This window comes from Lissotriton vulgaris, chromosome 5 (genome assembly GCF_964263255.1).
Source record: "Lissotriton vulgaris chromosome 5, aLisVul1.2, whole genome shotgun sequence".
NCBI lineage: Eukaryota > Metazoa > Chordata > Amphibia > Caudata > Salamandridae > Lissotriton > Lissotriton vulgaris.
The window spans coordinates 46,461,670-46,484,474 of NC_141693.1; the positions used below are offsets into that span (position 1 = coordinate 46,461,670).

The 22,805-nt window shown below is 42.8% G+C and overlaps 1 protein-coding gene across 1 annotated transcript in view; it reads left to right on the top strand.

Annotated features, from left to right (window-relative positions):
* The window catches only part of LOC147710102 (uncharacterized), a 671,165-nt gene that overhangs the window by 337,882 nt on the left and 310,478 nt on the right, over positions 1-22,805 (top strand). Inside the window, exons 20-25 of the mRNA XM_086919316.1 lie at positions 186-206; positions 293-313; positions 9,552-9,627; positions 11,010-11,268; positions 11,362-12,250; positions 16,578-16,598. Coding sequence (XP_086775442.1) covers positions 186-206; positions 293-313; positions 9,552-9,627; positions 11,010-11,268; positions 11,362-12,250; positions 16,578-16,598 — 1,287 coding nt within the window. The remainder of the gene's footprint in view (positions 1-185; positions 207-292; positions 314-9,551; positions 9,628-11,009; positions 11,269-11,361; positions 12,251-16,577; positions 16,599-22,805) is intronic.

Sequence of the window (22,805 nt, forward strand, 5' to 3'; positions counted from 1 at the left end):
GATATATGATATTTCAGACATTTTCCAAAAAGTAGTTGGAACACTTGGAAACACATTCCAGATAGTTAGTACTACCCTCTGTCAGTTGTCCTTAATCTGGTAACTTTCACCATCAGGCAATGTTGAAATAAAATGCACGTACTCAAAACAATATTAACCTTTACTTCTCTATATTTATCTGATAGGTGATTTAATTAAAGCAAGAGGTACGTATTTAAATTGAGCAATAATAAATGAATTTTATACAAAACAAAATCTAGTGAGTTCATAATGAATGTTTTTGTGTACACAGACAATCTACAAAAAGAAAAAGGTGAGTGCTATATTTTACCTTTTAATATAGAAGCATTGGATGAATTATGATCTCTTCAGTGGCATTTTGCTGCCACTGTACAGAGTAAATCCTCTATCCCAGTTCAATCCTGGAAACTGTTTTTGTGGCATTGTAATCAGGAACTTTACTGGCTTGTTGTCTAAAGTTCTCAAAGTTTGAAATACTTCTTCCTTGGTTCTCTGACTCTGGAATATTGCCTAGAAATATATTAACAGTTTAAGAAATCAGAACTGAAATTTGAGATTCGTTTTTGAGAGTTCAAAGAATACAAAATACATTTTTATTGTTTTCTTGCTTAAGATCATAGCAAAAGAAAAGCACACCAATGTTATATTGTTTTCCTCTCCAGTCTTTACAAAATTGAGATGTATTGACCTCACCTTATGTGTTCTACAGTTTTCTTGGGAAAGCTTCAAATCCTGTCTTTTGATTATGTAAGACACTTCCTCTTTGCAAATATATTTTCCATTTGCAATCTGAATTGGTTTGAGCCCTGTTTGTCTTAGAAATGCATTGCCTATATATCTAAAATAAACACTTCCATAACCTAGTAAACTTGGCATTTATCAGGCTTGTTGTACAAGACCTTCTTCCTGGTCACCTACAGCATATACGAGGAGAACACAAGGAGCTGTAATTTACAGTGTGGAGATAATGGAAACTATAAAAAATTATTATAAACTGGCAAATGCTCCACCCTGTCAATCTTGTCCTACCCTCTGACTTAGAAGTGATTTCCATAGTTGAAAACCTTGGTCTAGTGCATGCCTGTCATTGGGCCATCCTGTCATAGTTAGCCATATTTAGAGAGTAGCTGTATTTAGAAAATGTTTCTTCTCAGAAGATTCATGCGAGACATCACAGTCCACAAAACGTAAATCCACTCATAGCTCAGTACATAGAGTAACAACTCCATATATCTTATAGACAGGTTTTTTTATTTAACAAACTTCACCTTCTGGAGGTATTTATTTAAATCATAAAATTCTCATGAGCAGGTTCAATAAATTAATTACCTCTCTGTAGAGTACTCTATCTTCATTTTAACAATCACTCAGGAGATGCACTGAAGAATTAGGATGTTTTTCCAATTAGGAACAGTAGCCATCCACCAGGGAAGCCAAGGCCATTTCAATTGATGAGTTATGAGGCTTTTATGCCACATATCAACCCAATAAATTAAGAGATGCATAGAGAGTGTTGTAAGTATTTAATTCTTTAAATGCCCACACCGAAAAGATAATAACCAACATTGAGCATTGATGGCCATTGCAGAGTTGTCAATGACACTCACAGTAATTAAAAATACACAAGGATAGTCGTACATTGCTTTCTGTGTCTGCTGTGTGGAGATAAGGTACCTATATCTAGAAGTAACAATGTGTCTGCAGTGCCAAATCTCAAGCTCTGTAATGTTCAAATCATCAATCTACAACTTTACCTATAGGACTGTAAACATGCACAGTGTGAGAACCCATCATGACAAACAAGTAGAAGCAACTCTCTTCTAAGGTGCAAGGAATGAGTTTGTCTGGCCAAGCACAGCCCGAGAGGTAAACGTTACTGCTCCAGAATCCTTTTCCAACTTTGAAAACTCTTTTTATTCACCTACAGGCTTCCTGCAGTGATAGCTAATAGATCCGTCAGGATCAGCCCAGTGGCTTAAAGGTGTTAGAGGATGTGTCAGGAACACTCTGACTATTCACGTTCAGACATTTCTATTTTAAATCATGTTGTCCTTTCAGACTCTAGGAATTCAACTTGTGTGCATTTTTCAATCTTTAGTATTTCCTTTATAGAATGTGTGATGTTATGAAGCTGTTTAGGAATTCTAGAAATGTCAGCACCATAGGTAACTGCTATCCAGGAATGTCTATGAATGTTAACTATATTCTATCTCTATGATAAATGAGTTGGCACATGTCCTGCCATTCTTGTCGTGTTCAATTCTTGCTTTCAAATCTTAAAATCCTGTAATTGCTTACAAAATAAAAAGTAGGATAAGATAAAAAATCAAGTAGTGTACAATACAATATCAGATATCATATCATAGAAAGAGAGAGCCTTCCAGACATAGCTATAGAAGCAAATGTTAATCCCGTGTGTAGCCCAATCCTCAGTTGGACGCGACAGAGGGGGGAAATACCTTTCAGCTGGTCAGTGTTTATGTTCCTTTAACCTACATGCTTCTTTTTCATGACAGGAAATAGCTAACTTGTTATTTTATAAATAAATCTTAAGGATGTTGGGTGAATCAGCCTAGAATATCAGACTCAATTTACTATTTAATGCTTAAGCAAAGATAGTATAAATAAAGCATAAGGCAGTTAGGATAGTGAAGACACAATAAAAATGTTAGAATTTTTCTTGCTGTTTTCGATGTGCAAAAATTGCATTTTTGTATTTATTTTTATATTCTGTTTTAGTACTATTCATATTTTATGGTTTAGAATAGAAGTTTATTATAAATATTTTGAATTATATTTCCTATTCTTAGTGGCTTTAAATGTGATATTCATATATGAATCAGGTGTTAGAGATCCACTGTGTCCTTGACCTCTTCTTGTGGGCTTTATTATTCCCAGTGGGTACTTATTATGAAGAATTGCTCAGTGTTTCAAATATAAATTGCAGTCCAAAGTGATTTCTAATTCATGCTGGCACTTTGACTGAGTTCTTGCACCTGGAGGTAACACATGAGAAGGATGTGACTCTATGGCAGAGGAGAGGCCATGGAGAATGCTGCATCTCCGGAGACTGAGTGACATTTGTAATGATTTAGCACCCACACACCTCAAGGATTGTATAATTTGAAACCCTAATCTGGATTATGCCTTTGGGCATTGCATAATTCTGCTGTGTTTATTAGCTGACTGGATGCCAAGTATTTCAGGATTTACATTTCAATCCAACTTTAAGTATAGCATTTCCTTCCTGCTCAAGTTAGCTCAATAGCATCTTATAATGCTCGGATTTATCACACTTTACCACTGTTTTTGCTTCATGAAAGTGATGCAAAGCATTAAAATTATTTTTCCATTATTTATTTCCTGTTAATATGAACGTAATTTTTATGAACCAATGCAAAGTTTTTACACAGCTGAGAGTTGGTCACACAGTTTATTTTTAATGTAATGTTCCAAATGCAGATTCAATTCTTCTGTTTAATTCAAATTGTCAAATGATGATTGTGTTGTGACATTTTAATCCTCATAATTTTTAACATTGTAATTATATTTGTGTGAATTGCTTGAATTTAGAGCATTACACTCTAGCACAGTTGTCAAAATATTCAAACGTGGAACATCTCTTTAATGGTTGCCTTTAAAATTTGGCAACAGTCTGTATTGAATCTCCAAAAGTAACACATTTGTCGTTGCTATTTCAGACACTCTCCAGAAGGAAAAAGGTAAGTGAAATCGCATTAAAACAAGGGTAAGGGCAAGCACAAATCCAGTCAAGGTAGAGTACTTCTGTTACACATCTTGTCTGAAGATTGTTACTCCCTGTCTTGCATCATTTGCTTTTCATGATGTTGGGAACTATATTTTGCTCTACAGAGAGGCTATGTTCTAGACTATGTCTCCTTTATACTAAAACAGAAGTGCACTACACAGTAAGAAAGCCAATTCCCAATCCACACAGCAGTAGAAAACACCAAGATTGTCACCAAGTAATTTCACTGCAATTAGACACGTCTACTCCATTTTTAAAACTCTCAGAAATGCTCATTATGAAATTCATAATCTATTATAGGCTATCTGAGCAGACATATCAAAAGAATTAATTTCCAAATAATTCTTTGGTTTTAAACAAAATAGTTTTGAGGTTTGAAAGATTTCAACATATTGTATATTAGATATTTTTAAGACATTTGTAATCTACAATAAACGTATTACTTTTTAAAGACCCCTAACCAGAACAGTGCTAGGCAACTTGATGTCATATACTTTAAAAAAATTATCGAAATGATTGAGGGATATTTTTTTATGTATAATGAATGTGAATGTGATAGGTCAGTTTGAAATGCATAAACTATCTTTCACTATTCGAAACAATATATGTTATGGATATATGATATGTCAGACATTTTCCAAAAAGTAGTTGGAACACTTGGAAACACATTCCAGATAGATAATACTACCCTCTGCCTGTTGTCCTTAGTCTGGTAACTTTCACCATCAGGCAATGTAGAAATAAAATGCACGTACTCAAAACAATATTAAGCTTTACTTTTCTATATTTATCTGATAGGTGATTTAATTAAAGCAAGAGGTATGTATTTAAATTGAGCAATAATAAATGAATTTTATACAAAACAAAAACTAGTGAGTTCATAATGAATGTTTTTGTGTACACAGACAATCTCCAAAAAGAAAAAGGTGTGTGCTATAATTTACCTTTTAATATAGAAGCAATGGGTGAATTATGATCTCTTCCAGTGGCATTTTGCTGCCACTGTACAGAGTAAATCCTCTATCCCAGTTCATGCCTGGAAACTGTTTTTGTGGCATTGTAATCAGGAACTTTATTGGTTTGTTGTCTAAAGTTCTCAAAGTTTGAAATACTTCTTCCTTGATTCTCTGACTCTGGAATATTGCCTAGAAATATATTAACAGTTTAAGAAATCAGAACTGAAATTTGAGATTCGTTTTTGAGAGTTCAAAGAATACAAAATACATTGTTATTGTTTTCTTGCTAAAGATCATACCAAAAGAAAAGCAAACCAATGTTATATGGTTTTCCTCTCCAGTCTTTACAAAATTGAGATGTATTGACCTCACTTTATGTGTTCTACAGTTTTCTTGTGAAAGCTTCCAATCCTGTCTTTTGATTACGTAAGACACTTCCTCTTTGTGAATATATTTTCCATTTGCAATCTGAATTGGTATGAGCCCTGTCTGTCTTAGAAATGCATTGCCTATATATCTAAAATAAACATTTCCATAACCTAGTAAACTTGGAATTTATCAGGCTTGTTGTACAAGACCTTCTTCCTGGTCACCTACAGCATATACGAGGAGAACACAAGGAGCTGTAATTTACAGTGTGGAGATAATGGAAACTATTAAAAATTATTATAAACTGGCAAATGCTCCATCCTGTCAATATTGTCCTACCCTCTGACTTAGAAGTGATTCCCATAGTTGAGAACCTTGGTCTAGTGCATGCCTGTCATTGGGCCATCCTGTCATAGTTAGCCATATTTAGAGAGTAGCTGTATTTAGAAAATGTTTCTTCTCAGAAGGTTCATGCGAGACATCACAGTCCACAAAACGTAAATCCACTCATAGCTCAGTACACAGAGTAACAACTCCATATGTCATATAGACTGTTATTTTTATTTAACAAACTTCACCTTCTGGAGGTATTTATTTAAATCATAAAATTCTCATGAGCAGGTTCAATAAATTAATTACCTCTCTGTAGAGTACTCTATCTTCAGTTTAACAATCACTCAGGAGATGCACTGAAGAATTAGGATGTTTTTCCAATTAGGAACAGTAGCAATCCACCAGGGAAGCCAAGGCCATATCAATTGATGAGTTATCAGGCTTTTATGTCACATATCAACCCAATAAATTAAGAGATGCATAGAGAGTGTTGTGAGTATTTAATTCTTTAAATGCCCACACCGAAAATATATTAACCAACATTGAGCATTGATGGCCATTGCAGAGTTGTCCATGACACTCACTGTAATTAAAAATACACAAGGATAGTCGTACATTGCTTTCTGTGTCTGCTGTATGGAGATAAGGTACCTATATCTAGAAGTAACAATGTCTCTGCAGTGCCAAAGTTCAAGCTCTGTAATGTTCAAATCATCAAAGTACAACTTTACCTATAGGACTGTAAACATGCACAGTGTGAGAACCCATCATGACAAACACGTAGAACCAACTCTCTTCTAAGGTGCAAGGAATGAGTTTGTCTGGCCAAGCACAGCCCGAGACATAAACGTTACTGCTCCAGAATCCCTTTCCAACTTTGAAAACTCTTTTTATTTACCTACAGGCTTCCTGCAGTGATAGCTAATAGGTCCGTCAGGAACAGCCCAGTGGCTTAAAGGTGTTAGAGGATGTGTCAGGAACACTATGACTATTCACGTTCAGACATTTCTATTTTAAATCATGTTGTCCTTTCAGACTCTAGGAATTCAACTTTTGGGCATTTTTCAATCTTTAGTATTTCCTTTATAGAATGTGTGATATTATGAAGCTGTTTAGGAATTCTAGAAATGTCAGCACCATAGGTACCTGCTAACCAGGAATGTCTATGAATGTTAACTATATTCTTTCTCTATGATAAATGAGTTGGCACATGTCCTGCCATTCTTGTCGTGTTCAATTCTTGCTTTCAAATCTTAAAATCCTGTAATTGCTTACAAAATAAAAAGTAGGATAAGATAAAAAATGCAAGTTGTGTACAATAGAATATCAGATATCATATCGTAGAAAGAGAGAGTCTTCCAGACATAGCTATAGAGGCAAATGTTAATCCCGTGTGTAGCCCAATCCTCAGTTGGACGTGACAGAGGGGGGAAATACCTTACAGCTGGTCAGTGTTTATGTTCCTTTAACCTACATGCTTCTTTTTCATGACAGGAAATAGCTAACTTGTTATTTTATAAATAAATCTTAAGGATGTTGGGTGAATCAGCCTAGAATCTCAGACTCAATTTACTATTTAATGCTTAAGCAAAGATAGTATAAATAAAGCATTAGGCAGTTAGGATAGTGAAGACACAATAAAAATGTTAGAATTTTTCTTGCTGTTTTCGATGTGCAAAAATTGCATCTTTGTATTTATTTTTATATTCTGTTTTAGTACTATTCATATTTTATGGTTTAGGTTAGAAGTTTATTATAAATATTTTGAATTATATTTCCTATTCTTAGTGGCTTTAAATGTGATATTCATATATGAATCAGGTGTTAGAGATCCACTGTGTCCTTGACCTCTTCTTGTGGGCTTTAATATTCCCAGTAGGTACTTATTATGAAGAATTGCTCAGTGTTTCAAATATAAATTGCAGTCCAAAGTGATTTCTAATTCATGCTGGCACTTTGACTGAGTTCTGGCACCTGGAGGTGAGACATGAGAAGGATGTGACTCTATGGCAGAGGAGAGGCCATGGAGAATGCTGCATCTCCGGAGACTGAGTGACATTTGTAATGATTTAGCACCCACACACCTCTAGGATTGTATAATTTGAAACCCTAATCTGGATTATGCCTTTGGGCATTGCATAATTCTGCTGTGTTTATTAGCTGACTTGATGCCAAGTATTTCAGGATTTACATTTCAATCCAACTTTAATAATAGCATTTCCGGGGGGCGTGGCTTGGCCACCAATGAGAATGGACGTGTGAGCCCTACGCTCTGTGCCCGCCTTCCCCCCTTTATCCTGTTACTCCTTATCCTGGTGTCCCTAACGACCTGAGACTGTTCACTTACCCAGCCGTGGATGTCTAGGATCGGCCCGGAGCAGCTGGGCCAGCTCGGAGGCAGTGACACAGCGTGCCGCGAACGGACTCCCGTGGGTGGCGCCGGCCATCTTTCTGCGGCCTGTGTGCCCGGCCTGATCCCTGGCCTCGATTAGTTGGCTGGCCGCCTGGCAGTGAGGGCCGGCCGGTCTCCGGTTGCAGTGGGGGTCAGAGCCCAGACTTCGCAGCCCACCAGCGGCATTAGGCGGCGGGCCGATCCAGTGGCGGACCTATGTAGTGCCCGGTGGGGAGTGCATTCCAAGGAGGGGGCCTCGCACCTCCCGTTGCGGCTGAGACCCGACAGACGCCACCGTGGTAGAGCTGTGCGCTCGGCGCTTTGCCGCTTGTGATCCTCGGCAGGCCTCCATCCGGGCCCTGGAGGTTGCTTGCACCCTCGAACCTGCCTGGCTCTACCGTGACTCTGTGGGGGTGATTTGACTGGATTGCCTGGCTGGACTGAGGCGCTGGTGAGCCCTGGCGGCCGCGGAGGACCTGGAGGGACGGTGCTGCGGGCTCCTGTGGTGACGTGGACCATCTGCCGCGACCTGTGGAACCGCGCTCCTCTCCGGCTTGGGGGCTGCGGTGTGGACTCGCCAACTGTTGCTGGCGGGAGATGTTGGAGCTCCGGTGGGGTGCCCAGGGGCCTGGCGGGGCCTGGTCCTGGGAGCGGCCGATTATTGCGGAGTGAGTACACTGGCGCCTACTGACTGGGGCCTGCCGCCACACACCCGGTCGCCCCCGCTTCTGTGCCGGGAGCAGCTCGACATTGGAACTCTCTTGCGGCGTCTGCCTGGGCTGCGCGGCACACCTGGTTGGCTGTGAGAGCGGGATCATTGACCTGCAGGTCCGCGGCGGCGCTGACACGTGCACCACCCAGGAAGCGGACCTTGGTTCGTGGGACTGAGCTCTTGCCCGCCGGCTCGGTGGGGGCTCCTGGTGGATCTGCCTCGGGGAGTGCCCCATGCCTGCTGACCGAGCGCTGGGAGGCTGCTGCCACCATGGGGAAACCCCTGAACCTGGCCCTGCAGAGGACTCGTCAAGCGGTTGGGACCCTGCCCCGTCCGGTGAATCGGCGGCGGGCCTTCCCCAGAGTCAACTGGATCAGATCCTGCAAGCCATCACCGACACGAACGAGGCCTTGCACCACGACATCACTCAGGTGTCCATGAACTTGGGGCTCCAGCGGGCGGATCACGGCAAACTAGCAGACCGGGTCAAACAAACTGAGGCTCGGTTAGACACGCTGGAGCCCTCTCACAAGGCGTCTGAGGCCTCCCTGAGTGATCTGCAGCAGCGGGTACATTTGCTTGAAAAGAGGGCAGAGGATGTGGAGGGAAGCAATCGCCGCAACAATATACGCGTGGTGGGCATGCCGAAAAAAATTTAAGGTACTGATATGCTGGGCTACCTTGAAACCTGGCTCCGAGACGTGGTTGTCCCGGAGGGCCTGACGCCATTTTACACGTTGGAGCGAGCTCACCGCGAGCCGGCCCATCCTCCTGCTGTTGGTCTGCCTCCTCGGCCGGTGGTGGCGCGTCTCTTGCACTTCAGGGACCCTGACATTATTTTGCAGAGAGCGCGGGCACTGGGGCCCTACCAAGTGGACAATGCCCATGTTTCCATTTACCCGGATTATTCCCTTGAGGTTCAGAGGCTGCGCTCCACCTTCCTGGCGGTCAAGAAGGCTCTCTGTGAGGAAGGTCTCCGTTACTCTCTTTTGTTCCCAGCCCGTCTGCGGATCATGATGGAGGGCAACTCCTCCTTCTACAATTCCCCTGAAGAGGTGTGGGACTGGCTGGAACTGTACAGGGCCGGTGCGGACGCTCATCTGACACCTGGAGTGACACGGGACGCCGCGCCGAAACCTCGACGGAGCAGAAGAACCAGGAGGCGGCCGACGGCTACTCGGACCCCCTCTGTGTCACAAACTGAACTGGAACGCAAGGAGGCCCTCAGGGCGGTCTCTACCATTTCCAGAACGGCGGAGTCGATGTCGCCGGTGGAGTCGGGCTCCCGCAGGGGCTCTGAGGATGGGGCATCGGAGGGATCGGGCGATGGTGGACCTGCGCCGCCTCATGTCACTCCTGGGACTGCAGATGGCTTGCTTGACGAATGACTCATGTACCCCCCCTGCTGTGGTATTGTATATGCTGATATGCTTCATGCTATAAGGCGGGAATGGGAATGTCTACTCCGGGCTGGCTGAGGGTTCTTGGGCTGATACCTTGTACACTCCGTGGCTCCTGCCACTGACACAGTGGGGATGTGGGACACCTGGGGAGTGATGGGGGAGGCGGGCTAACGGTATGTGTGGGCTCGCTGTCCGTGGGATGTGGTGCCGACCCCCCACGATCTCACACTTATTGTGAGACTCTGGTAGTTACCAGAGGCTCTTTTCATTGGGAATTCTGCATTTGGATGGGTTTCTGCGGTTTAGTGCCTATTCTGGGGGTGGGTGGGTTGAGGGTTTGTTGGGTGGTTTCGGGACTCAGGTTTTGGGTTCTGTCAGTGCGCCTGGAGTTTTTTCACTAACTAGAACTGTATTTGCTTTTTTGAATGGGGACACTACCTGAGCTGAAATGTGTAACTTGGAATATACGGGGACTGAACTCCATGCTGAAACGTCATAAAGTGCATGCCTTTCTTGTTCGCAGGGGGATCCAAGTAGCTTTCCTGCAGAAAACGCATGTTGACCAGACGGAGGGGCGGGCTTTGCAGCATTGGTGGCGGGGCCAGCTGTTTTATACCACGTACTCGGCCTTTGCACGGGGGGTTTTAATCTGGGTGAGAGCAGGGGTTCCATTCCAACCCTTGGTGACAGTGGTAGATCCCAAGGGGAGATTTGTGGCTGTGCAGGGCCGACTGGATGGGAGGGATTTGACACTTTGCAGTGTTTACGTCCTGAATGTAGAGCAGCCAGCCTTTTTCACGCGCTTATCGGGGAAACTGGCGGCAGTTTTAGCTAACACGGTCTTGCTTGGGGGGGATTTTAATTCAGTGTTAGATGTGGAATTAGACAGATCACACCCACCATTAGCGCAGTCGGTGGCTCATAGGCTGGCGAAGAGCAGGCGAGAGTGGCAGGGCAGATGGGGCCTGGTCGATGCATGGCGCACACAACACCCTGTTGAGAGGGATTTTTCCTTTTACTTCCCCCCGCATGCTCTGCATGTTCGACTTGACAGCATTCTCTGCTCGCCGGACGCTCAGTGTTTGGTCCGCCACAGCGAGTACTTGGCTAAAACAATATCTGACCATAACCCTTGTTTGGTGGTGGTCCAGTGGACTCGACAGCGCCAAGCTATCCCCATGTGGCGGCTGAACCTGCTGGCGCTGGAGGATGCGGCTTTTAAGGCTGATGTGCGAACTGGGGTGGAAAACTACTTCACTGCAAATGAGAGTACGGTGTCGAGCAGGGCTCTGGAGTGGGACGCCTTTAAGGCGGTAATTAGGGGAGTTTGTATCTCTGCTACCGTGGGGGCCCGCAAGACCCTCCTGCAGGATCTTGCGCTAAGTGAGGATCGCTTGCGCGCTTAGGAGCGAACTAGTCATGTGAACCCTGAGGCTCACAAGGCCGTTTCGGCCGCGCGTGAGGAAGTTGCGTCACAGACAGAGAAGCTCTGCTGCTTTGATTACAAGGAGTTTCTTGTTAGGGCTCATGCTGAGCACGACAAGGTGGGCTCCCTACTGGCCTGGCTAGCCAATTCTGGGACTCGTAATACTCCAATCGTGGCTTTGCCTACTCCGGAGGGGCGCCTGGTCTACACTCAGTCAGAGATCAACGCCCAGTTCTTCACATACTATAAGCACCTCTATAGGAGCACAATGCCGAGTACACCGGCGGAGCTAGATGACTTCTTGCTTGCGGCACGGCTTCCCCAGCTCGATCCGGACCATGTGGACCAATTAGGCGGGGATATCTCTGTCGGGGAGCTACGCGCAGCTATTAAACACATGGCTCGCCGCAAAACTCCTGGCGCGGATGGTCTGCCAATTGAGTTTTACGCAACTTATGCAGATGTGTTGATCCCGCGGTTGCAGGCTGTTTACCGGGAGGCCTGGGATAACGGGGCTTTACCTGCGACTGCTCGTGAGGCTTTAGTGATACCCTTACTGAAGCGTGGGGGCGACGCCAGCTCCCGCTCGGCCTATCGCCCGCTTTCCATGCTCACGACTGACTACAAGATCCTGAGTAAGGTCCTCGCGACGCGGCTTCTTGCTCATATGCGAGCTTTGGTACACCCCGATCAAGCGGGCTTCATTCCCCAACGCACCACTGCCACCTGTGTGCGTCGGCTGCTTCGGGTCATGGGGGGCGATGTTGGAGGCCTCCCGGAGGCCGCTGTACTTTCGATTGACATCGAGAAGGCCTTTGACAGCGTAGAGTGGCCATACCTGCTCCTTTGTCTGGAGACGTTTGGACTAGGTGAGCGGTTTGTGAAGTGGACTGCCTTGCTTTATACTGCAGCTACACAGCTGCGTACCGGGTTGGTCGTGCGGTGCGACAGGGATGCTCCTTGTCCCCTCTATTATTTGCGCTGGCCATTGAGCCACTTGCGGCTCACGCCAGGCTTATGAAGGTCTATCGCTGAGAGGTGAGTCCTATTACATTTCTCTCTTTGCGGACGACCTGTTGATGTTTTTGGCGAATACCGGCAGTTCACTTCGTGGTGCCAGGCGCTTGCTCCTTGACTTTGGCCACCTCTCGGGACTGCGAGTCAACTGGGGAAAGTCTTGCCTTTTCCCGATAACACCGAAGGAGGACGAATCCCAGCCGGAGGGGGACCTTCGCTGGGAATACCGTTGCCTCCCCTACCTGGGCACGCATATCTATCACTCCTCACTGGCTCTCTTAGAGGGTAACGTTAATAGAGCGATCAGGAATCTGCAGGGCTCCATGGGATTCTGGCGGACGCTGCCCTTGTCGGTCGCAGGGCGGGTGGCGTTACTGAAAATGGTGGCGCTCCCCCGATTATTGTATCTGTTCCGCACCCTGCCACTCTGGGTTCCTGCGATGGTTTTTCGCAGACTCCGTTCTTTAACCTCCGGGTTCGTCTGGGGATCGGGTAGGCGACGCGTTGCGCTGGCCACTTTGATGCGCCCTAGGGCGGATGGGGGGCTTGCGGTCCCAGATTTCGAATCGTATTACCTAGCGGCGCAACTACAGTGGCTTACCCAGGCAGTGGCTCGGGAATTCCGGGGACTGGAGGGGATGCAGTGCAGACTGTTTCCCAGGCACATCATCTCTTTTATAATACTGAGCCAAAAGCTGGAACTGACTCAGCTCACACTTGAGGAGCGTACCCTCCGTAGCTGTTGGCTTCGTTGCCACAGGCGCTCGGGTACCGCCCGCCCATAGGCCCCTGAAATTCAGTTGGGGATGTGCACGGCCCTCCCGCATGGGGGTGACTGGTCGGCACTGGCAGCCACGGAGGAACTGGGTCTGCATATGATTGGAGATCTCTACAAAGACGGTGCGCTGCTCACATTCCAAGAGTTGCAAGACTCTTATGACCTCCCGAGAGGAGACTACTTGCTACACGCCGCTCTGGTGGCCAGTATTCAGAAACACTAAAGGGGGGGGCTCACCGAGCCGCCAACATCTGCGGGCTGTCAGTATGTGGTCATGGCGGCCGGTACGTTCAAGGCCGTCACTTGCCTCTATCGGAGGCTATCGACTGAAACCCTACTGCCCATGGATGGCTTACGAGCCAAATGGGAACGTGATGTAGGGCGACCGATCCCTGGGACAACGTGGCCACAGTTAGTGCGCCGCACCTGGAAGGGCACTAGAAATGCCAGGATCCAGTTGGTCCAGTTCTTTACACTGCACCGTGCGTACCTGACGCCCGTTAAGATTTCTCAATATTTTGTGGGCGCATCATCGCTCTGTCCGCGATGTGGGATGACCAGGGCTGACTTCGCACATATGTTTTGGTCCTGTGGTGGTTTGACTGGTTACTGGGGAGCGGTGCTGGCTTGCCTGAATGCTGTCACGGACTGGCAGATAGCGGTGGATATGGGCACCTGCTTGTTGCTGTGGTTGCCTCACACCCCCCGAACACGGGACACTAGCAAGTTCTATGATTTGGGCCTGATTTTAGCCAAAAGAGAGTTAACCATGCACTGGAAGTCCAGCCAGGGCCCCAGCTACTTGCGATGGAGGGACACTCTTCAGCGCTGGGCGAGAGCTGAGTGTACACTTAGAATGCAACAGGCTAGGCGCTTAGACAACGACAAAGCCTTGGAGGTGTCCAGAGCATGGGAGGCCCTGGTGATGGCGCTCCAACGACCTGAGGGTAGATCAAGTGAGGAAGAGGAAGGGGCGGCAGTGCAGGATTGACACTCTAGAGGGTAACCTACTTCCAAGTACACACATGACTAACGCACACACGGCATTGGAACTGGGGTGTTGGTCTCCCCACCGCGTTTGATTGTATCTGGCAGCAATACTGGAGGGAGAATTTCCACTTTTAATAGGCTTACTAGGAGGAGACGGAGGGCGCACTGACAGGGGTGGAGAGGGAGGAGGGCGGGAAAGTTTGTGGGGATTGTTCTGTAAATGGCATAAATTATGAAATGTGGTATTATCCTGGAATGTCAATAATTAACACATTATCTTGCTGAATGTACCATTTTCCTTTTGGGATTGATTGCCAATATAAATTGCAGTCCAAAGTGATTTCTAATTCATGCTGGCACTTTGACTGAGTTCTTGCACCTGGAGGTGAGACATGAGAAGGATGTGACTCTATGGCAGAGGAGAGGCCATGGAGAATGCTGCATCTCCGGAGACTGAGTGACATTTGTAATGATTTAGCACCCACACACCTCTAGGATTGTATAATTTGAAACCCTAATCTGGATTATGCCTTTGGGCATTGCATAATGCTGCTGTGTTTATTAGCTGACTGGATGCCAAGTATTTCAGGATTTACATTTCAATCCAACTTTAAGTATAGCATTTCCTTCCTGCTCAAGGTAGCTCAATAGCATCTTATAATGCTCAGATTTCTCACACTTTACCACTGTTTTTGCTTCATGAAAGTGATGCAGAGCATTAAAATTATTTTTCCATTATTTATTTCCTGTTAATATGAAGGTAATTTTTATGAACCAATGCAAAGTTTTTACACAGCTGAGAGTTGGCCTCACAGTTCTTTTTCATGTAATGTTCCAAATGCAAATTCAATTCTTCTGTTTAATTCAAATTGTCAAATGATGATTGTGTTGTGACATTTTCCTCCACATAATTTTTAACATTGTAATTATATTTGTGTGAATTGCTTGAATTTAGAGCATTACACTCTAGCACAGTTGTCAAAATATTCAAACGTGGAACATCTCTTGAATGGTTGCCTTTAAAATTTGGCAACAGTCTGTATTGAATCTCCACAAGTAACACATTTGTCGTTGCTATTTCAGACTCTCTCCAGAAGGAAAAAGGTATGTGAAATTGCATTAAAACAAGGGTGAGGGCAAGCACAAATCCAGTCAAGGTAGAGTACTTCTGTTACACATCTTGTCTGAAGATTGTTACTCCCTGTCTTGCATCATTTGCTTTTCATGATGTTGGGAACTATATTTTGCTCTACAGAGGGGCTATGTTCTAGACTATGTCTCCTTTATACTAAAACAGAAGTGCACTACACAGTAAGAAAGAAGGAGAAGTGTGGCTCACTGGTTAGAGGAGGCAGACCCGGATGCTGAGATCAGACCCGGGACCAGGGTTCAATTCCCGACGTGGCAGGGTCTTGAGCTCAAAATGTCCACGGACTCGGTAATTCTCGCTTCGGTGCCTACTTGAATCAAAGGTTCACACTCTGCAACTCTGGGCAATAGCTTGCTTAATCTCCACTACAGCCCCCTGCGGCGGGATGCCTGGCTTTCACCTTGGAGATGCCCAGTAGGGGCTATCTCACAGGGAAAAACCAGGATGGGTTCCCAATGCAAAGCGCTTTGAGACCTGGTGATGATATTGCACTATATAAAAACCTATCCATCCATCCATCCAGAAAGCCAATTCCCAATCGACACAGCAGTAGAAAACACCAAGATTGTCACCAAGTGATTTCACTGCAATTAGACACGTCTGCTCCATTTTCAAAATCTCAGGAAATGCTCATTATGAAATTCATAATCTATTATAGGCTTTCTGAGCAGACATATCAAAAGAATTAATTTCCAAATAATTATTTGGTTTTAAACAAAATAGTTTTGAAAGATTTCAACATATTGTATATTAAATATTTTTTAAGACATTTGTAATCTGCAATAAACGTATTACTTGTCAAAGACCCCTAACCAGAATAGTGCTAGGCAACTTGATGTCATATACTTTAAAAAAATTATCGAAATGATTGAGGGATATGTTTTTTTTATGTATAATGAATGTGAATGTGATAGGTCAGTTTGAAATGCATAAACTATCTTTGACTATGCGAAACAATATATGTTATGGATATATGATATTTCAGACATTTTCCAAAAAGTAGTTGGAACACTTGGAAAACCATTCCCAGATAGCTAGTACAACCCTCTGTCAGTTGTCCTTAATCTGGTAACTTTCAAAATCAGGCAATGTAGAAATAAAATGCACGTACTCAAAACAATATTAACCTTTACTTCTCTATATTTATCTGATAGGTGATTTAATTAAAGCAAGAGGTATGTATTTAAATTGAGCAATAATAAATGAATGGTATACAAAACAAAATCTAGTGAGTTCATAATGAATGTTTTTGTGTACACAGACAATCTCCAAAAAGAAAAAGGTGAGTGCTTTAATTTACCTTTTAATATAGAAGCATTGGATGAATTATGATCTCTTCCAGTGGCATTTTGCTGCCACTGTACAGAGTAAATCCTCTATCCCAGTTCAAGCCTGGAAACTGTTTTTGTGGCATTGTAATCAGGAACTTTACTGGTTTGTTGTCTAAAGTTCTCAAAGTTTGAAATACTTCTTCCTTGATTCTCTGACTCTGGAATATTGCCTAGAAATATATTAACAGTTTAAGAAATCAGAACTGAAATTTGAGATTCGTTTTTGAGAGTTCAAAGAAAACAAAATACATTTTTATTGTTTTCTTGCTTAAGATCATACCAAAAGAAAAAGGCACCAATGTTATATTGTTTTCCTCTCCAGTCTTTACAACATTGAGGTGTATTGACCTCACTTTATGTGTTCTACAGTTTTCTTGTGAAAGCTTCCAGCCCTGTCTTTTTATTATGTAAGACACTTCCTCTTTGTGAATATATTTTCCATTTGCCATCTGAATTGGTCTGAGCCCCATCTGTCTTAGAAATGCATTGCCTATATATCTAAAATAGGCATTTCCATAACCTTGTAAACTTGGCATTTACCAGGCTTGTTGTACAAGACCTTCTTCCTGGTCACCAACAGCACATACGATTAGAACACAGGGAGCTGTAATTTACAGTGTGGAGATAATGGAAACCAGTAAAAATTATTATAAACTGGGAAATGCTCCACCCTGACAATCTTGTCCTACCCTCTGACTTAGAAGTGATTCCCATGGTTGAAACCCTTGGTCTAGTGCCTGCCTGTCATTGGGTCATCCTGTCAAAGTTAGCCATATTTAGAGAATAGCTGCATTTAGAAAATGTTTCATGCCAGACATCACAGTCCACAAAACGTAAATCCACTCATAACCCAGGACATAGAGTAACAACTCCATATGTCTTATAGACAGTTATTTTTATTTAACAAACTTCAACTTCTGGAGGTATTTATTTCAATCCTAAAATTCTCATGAGCAGGTTAAATAAATAATTACCTCTCTGTAGAGTACTCTATCTTCAGTTTAACAATCAGTCAGGAGATGCACTGAAGAATAAGGATGTTTTTCCAATTAGAAACAGTAGCTATCCACCAGGGAAGCCAAGGCCATTGCAATTGATGAGTTATGAGGCTTTCATGAAACATATCAACCCAATAAATTAAGAGATGCATAGAGAGCGTTGTAAGTATTTGATTCTTTAAATGTCCAAACTGAAAGGATAACCAACATTGAGCATTGATGGCCCTTGCAGAGTTGTCAATGACACTCCCAGTAATAAAAAATTCACAAGAGAGTCATACATTGCTTCGTGTGTGTGCTGTATGGAGACAAGGAACCTATATCTAGAAGTAACAATGTGTCAGCAGTGCCGAAGCTCAAGCTCTCTAATGTTTGAATCGTCAAAGTACAACTTTATCTGTAGGACTGTAAACATGGGCAGTATTTGAAAACCCATCATAACAAACAAGTAGAACCCACCCTCTTCTAAGGTGCAAGGAATGTGTTTGTCTGACCACGTACAGCCCAAGAGGAAAAAGTTACTGTTTCACAATCCCTTTCCAACTTTGAAAACTCTTTTTATTTACCTACAGGCATCCTGCAGTGGCAGCTAATAGGTCTATCAGGAGCGGATGTATGACGTTACAACGCATGCTTTTACCACGCATGCTGTTACAATGCAGTTTTTACAACGCATGCTGTTACAACGCATTTGGCTTTGGGGTGCTGGATAGTGAATAGTTTAATTTACTATTCCAACTCCAGTCCCCATGGATAGTAGGGAAGGTGTTGGATAGTAAATTAAAACTATTCTATACCCTACAGCGCCCCCAGTGCAATGCGTTGTAATGGTTTTCATTGTAAAACCTGCGTTGTAATAGCACTGCGTTGTAAAAGTTTCATTGTAAAGGATGTTTCCCATCAGGAGCTGCCCAATGCCTTAAAATTGTTTAAATATGTGTCAAGAACACAATGACGATTTTTGCTTGATCAGAATTTTCTATTTCCATTGTTTTGTCCTTCAAGACTCTAAGGATTCTATTATAGGGTTTTCTCCAGTCTTTGCTATTTCTTTTAAAGAATGTGTGATGTTATAGAGCTGTTTATGAATATTATAAATGTCTCCACTATATGTACATCCTATGCAAGGATGTTTATGAATGTTAACGATATTCTATCTCTATGATAAATGACTTTGCACATTTCCGGCCATTCTTGTCTTGTTCTATTCTTGCTTTAATATCTTAAAATCCAGTAATTGCTTGCAAAATAAAAAGTAGGATAAAATAAAAATTGGAAACTGTACACAATAGAATTTTAGATATCGGATCATAGATAGAGAGAGCCTTCCAGACATGCAAACCCTCATTTCCAATAAATTTCCGTCAATGTTAAAAAGGTTGCAAACGTGGGCCTCCAGCACAAATGTTGTGGTTAAGCAAAAAGGGGCAAAAGACCTAATAATTGTAAACATTTACAATAATATTTTTGATTCTTCAAGAGCTAATGTGGTAGCAGCTCTTGACTATGGCTTAGAAGCTTTTTTATCTCCAATTAATACGGAGTATGTTTTATTGTGTGCAGGAGATTTTAACTTTGCAGGCATGCGGATTATCCAACAATAAGGCATGTGGTCACATATATGATGAGGGAGAGGGAACTGATCACTTTTGTCATAATGACTATGGGGAAGCACTTAGTCAGATGAGTGTCCAATATGATTTTCAACTTACTAGGTGGGGTTGGTCCGAACAGGGATTTAGCCTCAACTTTCATATGGAGAAACATATACTCCATTAGAGACCATGTGTTAGTATCTGGCCCTGCCACCTGGATGTGCGGCATCCTTAGTGTTGTACCTTCTTTCGTCAGTGATCATAACTTGTTAAAACTATCTTTTGTCTTCTGGGGCAACAGGCATGATGTTTTTGATTTAGTAAATCATATAAATCCGGCAAGGTCTAAATCACCACAAGACCTATTAATCACCCAAACCCTACGGCAGGAGTAGAAAATAGCTATATCCGCCCGGAGAAGGATACTCAAGGCCGAGGCATCAAAAACCAAGAATAACAAACTTTTTTGGGATACAGTAAATGCTCCCTTTCTGAAGATCGATAACATCCCAGAACTCTGTTCTTTTGTTTCTTCAGATAACTGGGTGAAACAATTTTCTGATTTTTTAATAATAATGGGGTGACAATGAGAGAGTATGCAGGGTTGATAAGAGAGGGTAGAAATCTCCCTCTGAATATAACTAATCAGGAAGTCCTCCAGGCAATCCAGGCGAGTGTCGGGGGTGGGCCCCAGGACCGGATGGTTTCCAAGCCGACGTGTTTAAATCAGCACCTATATTATGGGGACTCATCCTAACCAGAGTGTTTAATTCAGCTACTATTGATGAAATCCCAAAGTCATGGGAAGAATCGATTATCATACCCATTTTTAAAAAAGGGGATAAAATGGACCCCAGAAATTATCACCCAATCTCACTCTTAGATACTGCCTTAAAAGTGATGAGCTGGGTCCTGCTGCTGAGACTCGAGGAATGGCTATCTGAATACTTGGTTTTAAGCCCTTAACTTTTGTGGCCAACCCTAATCTTTGTGGGAGCCCCAAGGGAGATTGTTGGCCTTATTTCTCATTTGCACGATAATCTAACTAGCCAAGTTAGTTTTGGCCCTCAGGGGGTAATGTTCATCTAAATTCAAAGTGGGGCGGGGAATTGGGCAAGGATGCGTGTTAGCGCCTCTACTATTTTCCTTATTTATCAAAGGGATAGATAACCATTTTCAGACAATATAGGCTGATGCCCCCAGGGTGGCAGGTCGTTCGATACTCGTCTTACTATATGCGGACGACGCTGTATTACTAGCAAGAACTTCGGTAGGCCTTCAGAGACAGATAGATACATTGTCAGCTTTCATGTTACAAAGAAAAATGGTTGTAAATAAATCCAAAACATATATCATGATGTGTGGGCCCAAACCTAAATGCCCCAAACTTTTTTTATTGAAAATAGCCCTGTCAATACTGTCAAATCCTTTTTGGTATCTTGTCATTTTATTTGCGGATAATGGCTCTTGGGCACAACATATTCTGAGCACCAGAGCGAAAATGAACAGGGCAACAGGGTGGAGAAGTGTGGCTCAATGGTTAGAGCGGCAGACCCTGATGCAGAGGTCTAGCCTGGGACCAGGGTTCAATTCCCCACCTCGGCGGGTCTTGGGCTCAAATTTCCACGGACCTGATAATTCTCGCCACAGGGCCTATTCCAATCATAGAGTCCCACTCTGCAACTCTGGGCAATAGCTTGCTTAATCTCCATAACGGCCCCCACAACGCTAAGGATGCCTGGCCTCCACCTAGGGGGTGCCCAGGAGTGGACACCTCACAGGGAAAGCCAGGATGGGTTCCACAGCGGTATTCGTACAAGCGCCTTGTGACCCTTGCGGGTGAGTAGTGCGCTATACAAGTATCAATTTACATTTTACATTACAACTAAGGGAATTATTTACATTTTCTTCCACACTGGGGAATCGCCCAACAAAAGAGATGGTAGCAATATATAAAGCTAACGGGGACAAGTATAGCTCTTTATGGGGCAGAGCTTTGGGACCATGCAAATAGCAAGGCACCGCAAATGCAAGAAAATTGATTTCTGAAACATCTGTTATATATTTACTGACATCTGCACCAAATACAATTGCACATCACGAGGTGGCTCTCCAGCTTTTAGAAAATCTTTTAATGGCTAGTCCACTGCTTTTGTGGGACTCAATTTGGAAAAGGGAAGAAACTGCATTTATTAAATTAATTATTTTAGATTGTCTTAAATTGCACATGTATTAAATTTTCCGTGGTTACTATATATCAATTGCTCTCGAGAAAATTTTTACAAAACATCAGTATGGCCAGAGACATCCAAAATATTGCCCTACACAAAGAAGAAGATCAGAGACCCCTATTTACATTGTAGGTCAGATTAGAGATCTAAAGCTGAGAGGAATACATTTACTGTTGCCTTGTAAATATCGTACAAATTAGAGGCAGGTGCCAATAGTTATTTGACCTTTGTGACCTCTGCCCAGCACCGCTTTGTGCCATTAAGATTGAGATTTGGCATTGTTCATGACCTTATATCATTCCCTAAAATGAGGATCAATCTGCCTGATGAGGTACCTTGTCCGTGCGATAATAAAAGTAAACAGAGCACATTGCCCTTTATGTTGTTGGCAACGTTTATCTGAATCTTAGATGCTTTTATCTCAAACCATTGTTTGTCACCCATAAAATTAGGTCACACAAAGTAGCAATGAAATTCTTGGTGACACTAATTGGCCCCCTGATGTTTTACAGTGATGCCCTGTTTATTCTGAAATCAATTAATTTGAGTAAAAATATCAGTATATAGTAGGAAAGACCTGAATTGATTTTACTGATTCCATTGTTGATTTTTCTCTAATCAATATTAATGTCATGTCTATTTTGAAGCATATTTACTGTGAAAATATGTTTTGATATAATACAAGAAACGAACTGTTTTTAGTAATTGTGATTGTATCTGCCTGCTTAACCTGTCTTTTTGAATGCATTATAATTGTACTTTTATGGCTACCTCTTTTGATAGTAGAATAAAGATGTAAACAAACGTCATAGAGCTGTTTAGGAATAGTAGTAATGTCTGCACCATATGCTATCCAGGAATGTTTATGAAGGTTAACTATATTCTATCTCTATGATAAATGATTTGGCACATTTCCTGCCATTCTTGTCTTGTTCGATTCTTCCTTTACTATCTTAATATCCAGTAATTGTTTAAAAAATGAAAGGTATAAGATACAATTTGGCAATTGTATACAATAGAATTTCAGATAGCGGATTATAGGTAGAGAGAGCCTTCCAGACATAGCTATAGAGGCAAATGTCATGCAGGTTTTTAAACCAAACCTCAGTTAGAGGCAACAGTGAGGGGAAATACTTACAGCTGGTCACTGTTTATGTTCCAATCACACACATGCTTCTTAGTCAAGACAGGAAATAGATAAAATGCTATTTTATAACTAAATTATAAGTATGTTGGGTGAACCAACCTAGAATCTAAGGTACAGTTTTGCTATATACAGCTTAAGCGAAGATAATATAACATATAAAAAAGAATAAGGAAGTTAGGACAATAAT